This window comes from Rhagoletis pomonella, unplaced genomic scaffold (assembly GCF_013731165.1).
Source record: "Rhagoletis pomonella isolate Grant_MI unplaced genomic scaffold, Rhpom_1.0 Rhpom_scaffold_05860, whole genome shotgun sequence".
In the NCBI taxonomy this organism is placed as follows: domain Eukaryota; kingdom Metazoa; phylum Arthropoda; class Insecta; order Diptera; family Tephritidae; genus Rhagoletis; species Rhagoletis pomonella.
In genome coordinates, this window is record NW_023464399.1 from 1 (window position 1) to 9,046 (window position 9,046).

The 9,046-nt window shown below is 35.2% G+C and overlaps 1 protein-coding gene across 1 annotated transcript; it reads right to left on the reverse strand.

The window, feature by feature from the left end:
- Positions 1 to 64: 64 nt before the first annotated feature.
- On the reverse strand, positions 65 to 2,880 carry LOC118755307. Its single transcript, XM_036490153.1, has 3 exons — positions 2,828 to 2,880; positions 2,449 to 2,730; positions 65 to 700 (listed from the first exon to the last, which is right to left on the reverse strand). Exons 1-3 carry the CDS (start codon positions 2,878 to 2,880, stop codon positions 640 to 642), a joined length of 396 nt encoding a protein of 131 aa, XP_036346046.1. The 3' UTR covers positions 65 to 639.
- Between the last annotated feature and the right edge of the window lie 6,166 nt (positions 2,881 to 9,046).

Below are 9,046 nucleotides of genomic sequence, written 5' to 3' on the forward strand. Positions count from 1 at the left end.
ACAATTTCATTTTCGTTTACACTTACATTACTAACTTACATACATATATGTATATGTATATGTATATGTAGTAGTACAGTACAGAACAAAAATAAATATATTAACTACATGCACATATGCATTAAATATAGCTATACTACATATAAATAGTACCTTCCTATGTATGCACGAGAGTATGTATGTATGTGTATAGTACATGCAATGAAAAAATCTCACATATAGATGGGAATTTAGTTACATACGTATGTATGTATCTTTGCTTTACTAGTTACGTAGTTGTGTTCCAATTAGCTATGTATGTTTGTATGTATGTATGTATTTTGCATAAATATTTTCACAGTTTGTCGGAGTAAAATGAACAAAATCGTGGAAAAAATACTCGTTCGTAATTAAGTAGTAGTTAGTTTCTCTCTTTTTCACAAATTTGAATAAAAAAGGAAATAATCAAAGTGTTTGAATTTTGGCATCGCCTTTCGATTTACAATTCGCATTTAAAATATTTTTTATTTTTTATTGTTTTTGTTGCTGATGAAGTTGCTTAGTTCTGACTGGTTGATGTTGATGATGTACTGATTGTAGCCACAACAATTGCCCACGTCCGGCACGCTTTCGTGGCACATGTGCGCGATAGTCGGAATTTCAAGTTAACACCTCTTTGAGGTGGCGCGCATATGCTTCCGCCGTATGGAACACAGGTTCGCTGGAAAGACAATTTACAAAGAGGTTATAAATAAGGATGTATTAAGTTGTAAATTGCAACACCCTATTAATTATATATCCAAAAAATTTATGATCTTTTCGATTCGGTACTTTTTTATTTCTGTATAAATACTATTTTTGTTCCATGGATGCCACTGTCCAAGTTTTTGAGATATTTGCATTTTACTGTTATTCAGCTAAACAGGTGGTTCCACTTAATCAATTGCAATTCAATAATCTTAATACGACGTATATGGGGCGTTCCATTCTATACTTATAATTTGCGCAATATTCAGAGCTACCACCTTGATTTTAAAAATTTTTTTTTTGAGATGGCATATTTTCAGAATCTAATTTTTTTTTATCAAAAACTTTGTATGTGAAAAATTTAAAAAAAAAGTAAAAAATATTTATTTTCATAGATAATTTTGATGTGTGTATGCGTGATTTTTTTCAAAATTTTTCCTCGCCCCGTTCTCGAGATATTTGGAAAACTATTAAATCGATTTGTTTTTGTTTTTTTCCTGGAATGTTTTTAAAAATGTATTAATCAATCTCAAATTTCAGATTTATTTATTATTTATGTTTATCCATCAACGCCCCATATACATCACTTTTCGATAAGCCTGATAGTTTCTGAGAAATTAATTAATCATTCCAGATTTTTTAGTCTTTATTTATTTATTTTTTTGTTTGATTAGAAAGTTCAAAATTTAGCAGGGAAAAAAATTGAAAAATAACAATTTCTATGCAAATTTTTTATTTGTGTTAGAGCCTGTTCTCTTACAAAAAAATTTAGCTACTAATGAAGAAAATCGATGGATAAATAATTGGGAATGAGTGGTCAAATGGAAATGCGCAAGGATTTTTTTGTATGAAAAATGAACAAGTAAGAGTGTACATGGCGCGGGATGTATGACCTGATGAACTTGTGGACAAATGTGTATTCAATAGAATTCGGTATATTTGCACAGTCAAATATTTTCAATTCATTATGAGGTAACCCACACATGCATTTAACATTCATACACACACATACATATATATAATTCCATACATTTGCTCTCGCCTGAGCGCCAATGCGTTGTGTTGATTGTATGCCATTGTCATTTTGGTGATTTGCATTCATTAATACCACAACGCAATTTCATTTCGTTTTTCGCACTCCCCATGGAGCATCAAATTCTAAATCCCGTTTAAAGGTGTGTATGCACGTTAGGGTGGTCCAGAAAAAGTAAAGTCGGAACTTGAATGCGCGCACCCCTAGGATTGTTCTATATCGAAAAATAGACCCTTGTTGTTTTTTTTCTAATCAAAAAAATATTTAGAGGTCGCTCAAAGCGCTCAAAGTTTTCAATGTATTTCATTTGGGGGGAAAAAAAACAATTTTCCTAGAAACTGTGTAGTATACTTTAAAACAAATATTTTTCAATCGGCAAACCTTATTTTTCTTCAAGAGATTTCGAAAATTAATACCCAATTGTTTATTTAAAATCTTTTTAATAATAACGATTTTTTATGGGTCCCCCAAAACCCAAGAAAAAATGCAATTTGAGCGCTTTTTGCGACCTATAATAATTTTTTTGATTAAGAAAAAAACAAGTGGTAAATTTGTTTCGATATTGAACCATTCTAGGCGGCGAGAGTATTAAAACTCCGACTGTACTCTTCCCCACATGCAATTTTGGATCACCCTTATGCACATGCACTCGTTTATAGTTTATATGCATGTGCGTATTTATAGCTTACCTGTCGCTGATATCGCGTTTTCGCCTTCTATCCTGCGACAACGCCTCCACGCACAGCACAATTAATTTGCTATCGCAAGTTTGGCGCTCCTGGTCGAGCAATTTGTTCCCCAGCAAATTACTGGCATAACCGAACTTATCTCTGGAGCCCGAATGCCAGGCGTCACAATATGTGTCAATTGAACGCTCACCGTTGGGTAGTGAACCATGCCAAACGTGCTTTTGTGGCCTGTTAAAATGCAAAAAAAAAAGGAATAAAGAAAAGAAATTAGAAATGAGGGAACTACCACAGAAAGAAAAAAAGATTGTAATAACAAAACCTTTTATTTAGATTACATTTTAGTCAAATTGAAAATGAATTTATTTTCAATAATGCTTACATAATAAGTATATCTGTTTCTGAGATTAAGGGGGCAGCGACGTAATTTGACATCTTTTAGTGATTTTCATAATTTCTATTAAATATCTTAAATGGGCAAGTGTGACTTAATTTATTAAAAATTCATATTTTTTGTCTAATTAACTTTTGGTAGGAAAAATTGTTGAACGTGTTTTTATTGCAAAATTAGGCTAGTCTTTTTTTAACACCTGAAGTTGTAATGCTATCTGAGAGTGCATGAGTTCCCCTTGGTACTTGATTTTCAATTACAAAATAATGGTTAACCTTTTGGTCGTCGGCCGCTGTGGTGTAGTGGTAAACAGTGCGCGCTTCCACTCCGCAACGCCTGGGTTCAAACCCTGGTCAAAGCAACATCGCAAAAATATAGAAAAAAGGTTTCTTCTTAACAGCGGTCGTCCGTCGGCAGGCAATGGCAAACCTCCGAGTGTATTTCTGCCATGAAAAACAGCTTCTCTTAAAAATACAATCGCCGTTCGGAGTCGGCGTAAAACTGTAGGTCCCTCCGCTTTGTGTGACAACATCAAGGCGCACGCCACAAATCAGAGGAGAAGCTCGGCCAAACACTAACATATGTGTAAGCGCCAATCTATTATTATTATTATTATTTTGGAGTAAGTAAGAGGTAACCAGCGAGATTTTCAGTATTTTGCTTCTGTGAGCAACTTTCTAGTGCTTGTTTGATGTCAAAGTGCTTTTACACAGATAGCGATAATTGTTAACCATTTACGTTTTAGGTGTCCGAATTGACACATCGTACATTCTGAATAGTCCATTTAGTCTCTAGTTAGTTTTCCGGTCCGGTGAGATACAAAGTCCTCCAGATCTCATTCTGTATGTCAAGCATACAAAGAGGGCTACGCACTTATAGACTGATTCCTGACCAGACGGTTTACTCGACTTCAGCAGAAAATTAGAGTCTTTATTTTCTGTGAGAAAAGACCACGCTGTCGGATGAAGGCATGGAAAATATTATCATATATTTATAAAGATATTTTCTTTCTACTTTTATTCTTAGTGATCCACACAAATCTGCTCATCACCTCTTCTTCTGTGATCTCTGAGCGCTCTCTTGCGCCGGAAAGTGTGCTGCAACTAAGCGGCTCCACTATAACTGACACTCCGGTAATATTGGGCCCCTGACTACAGTCAACAAAGTTTACTCCAGCGTTGAAACAACTTAAAATTATAAAATTATTTAAAAAATTCAGTACTATGCAGAACAACACTATGGATATCAAGTAAACGGAAAATTTTGTAGAATTTAAAACATTAAATTTTTTTGGTGAACTAGGACAAAGAGGTATCAAAAATGTCCTTTTAAACAATTTCCTAAACTAACAATGTTAAACTAATTACCAGGAACCGTAACAGTTACAAATTTTATTAAAAAACTCGCGCTTTAAAAATGATGTTTTGACTTTTATTTAATTTGCTCCTTAAATAACCGTTATTTCTGACTTTTATTTAATAAATCCAAACTATCAATTATTTTTGATTTTTATCTAAATATTCTGCAGATAACAGTTATTTTTTATTTTTAAATTACATGCCTTAGATAATGGTTATCGAAGCCTTTTATTTATAAAAGTCATAAATCAAAATCAGTCACTGACCTTTATTTTTTAAACCATACTTTTAAAAGTCATTTGTATAAGCCGTAGTAAACTTTTATTTGAAAACAACTTTTTAACTTCGAAAAATATGAATGACTTTTATACGAATGATTTTAAAAATAAAAGTCGGTGACTGATTTATATTGATGATTTTTAAAAGTAAAAGTCACTACTGATTTTTATTGATGACTTGTATAAATAAAAGCCCGCGATAACTGTTATCTACGACATATAATATAACAATCAAAAACAATTGTTATTTTTTTTTTAATTTTGCATAAAAAATGCAAATACAAATTTATTTTCACATTTGAGTCTCGGTGAAAAAAGAAATCGTTTGGAATGTATCACTTAGTTGTAGAACATTTCCTTCCTAGTGAATTTTTCCATGACAGTTTTCATCAATACCTTTTATGTTCGGTCCCTGCTAATTGCTAATTACAATTTTAATACCTCTATTCGTCCTTGTACAACAAAAAGTTTAATGTTTTTCAATTTTACGGAATATTCTCTTTTATCAGATCCTCAAATTTCAAAGTCCTTTTGAAAACATGTAGCAGTTTTACTATATTTGGCCTCCTAGTTTCGTAAGTACATTGATTTTCTGGAAGCTAATGAAAGGCAGTAGAAATATTTTTTTTATTCAAATTTTTTGGCAAAAATGCTACGAATGTAGACTACCGAGCACATAAAGATTAATGTTCCAGCCTTACAGTAGAGGCGAATGTTCAGTGACACAAATGTCGGCGATCACAACCAAAAAAACAACGAGTATCATAAAAATTAAGCGGGTTTTGCTGAAAAGTCTACATAAGTAAAGAAGTTACATAGATGCTTTTCTTTGTACCAGTAGGCATTGCGGGTAAGACTGCTGCAGCCAGCTCCGTCAGCAGGCTGATAAGTACTGCCTTTTTCTTCATTTAGGCGCACCAGCACTCGATAAGCTTTGGGAACTTCGAATTCATACCAGTGTAAATGAATCCGTGCATACCAAGGTGGGATCTGATTGGACTAAAATCTTCACGCAGCCCCCCTTCTGGAAATGGCGAGTGGCAGCCTCTAGTTTTGTTAGGATGTTGACAGGATGTTTTTAGAGAAGGAGGTCGCAATAAAATAGGCAGTTGGCTGGCTTCACACAGAGTGCTATCGATGATAAGCGAAATTCTCACAAAGATTACCTTTCTGCCTTTTTCTTTTTTATTTAACATCAACATCAACGTCAAAAGAATTTGAGTTCCTTCTATTTTTGCCGTTCCGGTTTTTGGAATTTTAAAAGCATTAATCATGAATCGACAATCCTCCAATGAGGAAGCGGACCATCTGTCCAGACTGGCTGCTGCCTCGATCCCGATAGGACTGGAGCCCTTTCTTTCAATAGGGCTCAACACGATAAAGGAAGCGCTCAGGAAGGATACAGCTAAGGGAACTGCATTGGCGCAATACTTTGGGACTTCGTCAACCCAAAGCTTACAAGTAGGGTACAATCTAAAAAAAAATACAGTATACCGTATATACATAGGCCTCCCTTGGAAAAAACTAAGGATTATTACAGTTATTTTTACGGGCCACTGCACGACAAGAGGGCACTTGTGTAAAAAGCTTAGGGAATTTATGGCCAATTGAGGTCCTTGTATACTCTCTATCTCCGGGATGAATTTTGAAATTTCTAGAGTATCTAGGGTTGGTGAGGTACTGCGATGAGGTGTGGGCACAATGGACCTACTGGTCGCAGTGTTTTCTATCCATCTATCCATGGCTTTGTTGCGCTTAAGTTACGAGGGTTCTCTAAATAGCTAAAGAGTTTCCTCTTTAACTGCGGCAGCTGGTGCCGAGTTCTGATGAAGAAATTCACTGGACGCGAGTTGATTAAGACGGTGATTCCCTATCGGTTATAACCTGTCTGGATATCGTCTGTGAGCTCTTGGATATGTCTAGGAGGAGATTCTGCTTTCAGCGTCTGTTCGGGTGTTCCCAGCGGTAGCAGCCGCGCAGAAATTGCTTGCCATGCATAATGTTATGTTCTTGACATTGCGGCCTCCGTATGCTGCTGGTGTTCAGGCGACGTCAGAAGGCATCCCTTTACTGTTCAGAGAGCGATGTTTTGAGAGGTCTGTAGCTTCATTCACTGTTGCGGCTATATTCTTTATTAAAAATGACGGTTGTCTTCACATCGAAGGAGAGCAAGCTCTCAAAGCCCAAACACGTTCGTCCTACTAACCGTCGTTTTTGGTGTGGCTCGGGATGATTGCCTAATTACTGTCCTTAATCCTTTGTAAACGATGTCAAAAAATTTTGAGTATCCTGCAACTTCCAATAAAATACCTCTGAGATGTGCAAGTGATCTGGGCGGAAATACTTCTCTTTTCGATCATCATTGAAATATTGCCTTAATGAATCTGCATTTGGTACTTTGATCAAGTACTATGTTGTTGAATGCAATTATAATTGCTAATTATGCTAACATTCACTTATGAAACTGCACGTGCAGCCAACTCTACGCCAAAGATTATATCTATATTTGTTTATGCATACATATTTGCCCCATAGAGACCGCTCATATAATTCAACTTAAGATTCCATGGCCCCCTGAGAATTGAGTTTCCAGGAATGACAGTAAGCAACCTTTGACTTTGCATCTACTTTGAGTTAAATTGAATTGCACTGTTTAGCTGTGCATAATTGAGAAATATGTTTTAACTAATGTGCACAGCAAGTTCCATTTATGTGTTTTCTCAGTGGCTAGTGTGTGTCATTGAAGTCATACTGATATTTTGATAACATTTATGTAGTAATTGCCAAAATTCAAACACGCAGGTATGTAGATACTCATTCAGAGGCAATATACTACATACATATCTATTTCTAAGAGCTGTTTCTGTCTCAGTTTTGGAATACTGGTTTAGTATAATGTATGTATGGTACTAGGCATACATACATATATACATAGGTATGCCCTGCAAAAAATGGGACTAATCCGGGATGACTCCGGGAGCAATCGCAAAGGAGCATGCGACTAATACCACTTTTGATCTCTTTATATGGAATGAACTGATCGCTTTTGTTCGAGCATGTCCTATGAAGAGACTAATTGTTCACCTTTATACCCGAACGGGTATAAAAAGCGACTATGCACTTTTAAAAAATAAAAATAAAAATTTGCGCCAGCTGAGATTCGAACCGGGGTGCTCAGTTTTGTTTGGCGAATACTCTCTCTGTGTGCCATCGCCGCACATGAAATTTCGTTTACTAAGTGCGTACATATCATTAAATCGTTAATAGTACGTGTTAGAGATGAGTCGGGGACTAATTGATCTCCAATTATACCCGTAAGGGATGAGTCGAGACTAATTGATCTCCAATAGTACCCGTTTCAAAATCGCCCTATCTCAGCAGCCGATTAAAAAACGCCCTATCTCAGCACATTTTCAATACATTTTGAAGTAAAATAGTGCGTTTTTGAACCGAATCCTGAGATAGGGTGTTTTCAATTAAATTCTGAAATAGGGCGTTCTTGAAAAGTTTTTTGAGATAGGGCGTTTTCAAACTGGCTGCCGAGATAGGTCGATCTTCCACTCAGCAGTTGATATGTAGATGAAGAAAATGATAAACACAAAGGTAAAAACAAAGATAAATATAAATATAAAGAAAAAGATGAGGATGAGGATACCGCTAAAAGTAAAGATGAAGATAGGGGAAAAAATTAAAATAAAGGTAATTATAGAGAAAAGGATATAGATAGAGACACGGAGACTCAATCTGGGAACTATTTTGGGATTTTAGAGTTTGGGGTTCTCGGGACTTATCGATATAATAATTGATACTTTTTATCGGTTTTGTTACCGATTTTGTTATCGGTATTTTTATCGATATTGTTATCGATATTTTGATGGATATTTTTATCGATTTTCTAGTCGATTTTTGTTATCCATTATTTACTGTTTTTGTTATCAATTTTGTTATCGATTATTTATCGATTTTGTTATGGATATTTTTTAATCGATTTTGTTATAGATATTTTTATCGATATTTTTAACGATTTTCTAATCGATTTTTGTTATCGATTTTGTTTATCGATTATTTATCGATTTTGCTATCGATATTTATATCGATTTTGCTACCAATATTATTATCGATTTTGCTATCGAAAGTTTTATCGAATTTGTCATCGATTTTGTTATCGATATTTTTATCGGTTTTGTTATCCAAATTTTGTTGGATGTTACCATCGAGATATACGAAGGTCCGTATCATAGAATCACCGGAGCCAATGAAGACTATAGACGACTGCGACATTTTGGTTTGTGGCATGTTTATCACAGTTCCGAGTACAGAGAGAAGTTTAGAAGCCTTTCGGGAATAAAAACTTCCAAACCGATATCTATAGTCGTATTGGTAAGAAAGTACGTCGTTAGCTTTCCTATAAGGGAGCAACAATGAAGATACGCAGGCACTGCCTTTGGGACAAAGGTTTTTTCTTCGAGATCTTTGCACTACCTCGATAAAAGTCTGGATTTTGGTAATAAGTGGCGCAGACATCAAATCAGGGTATGCAATGACAGACAAACTATTCTAGAGGCCTTAGACCC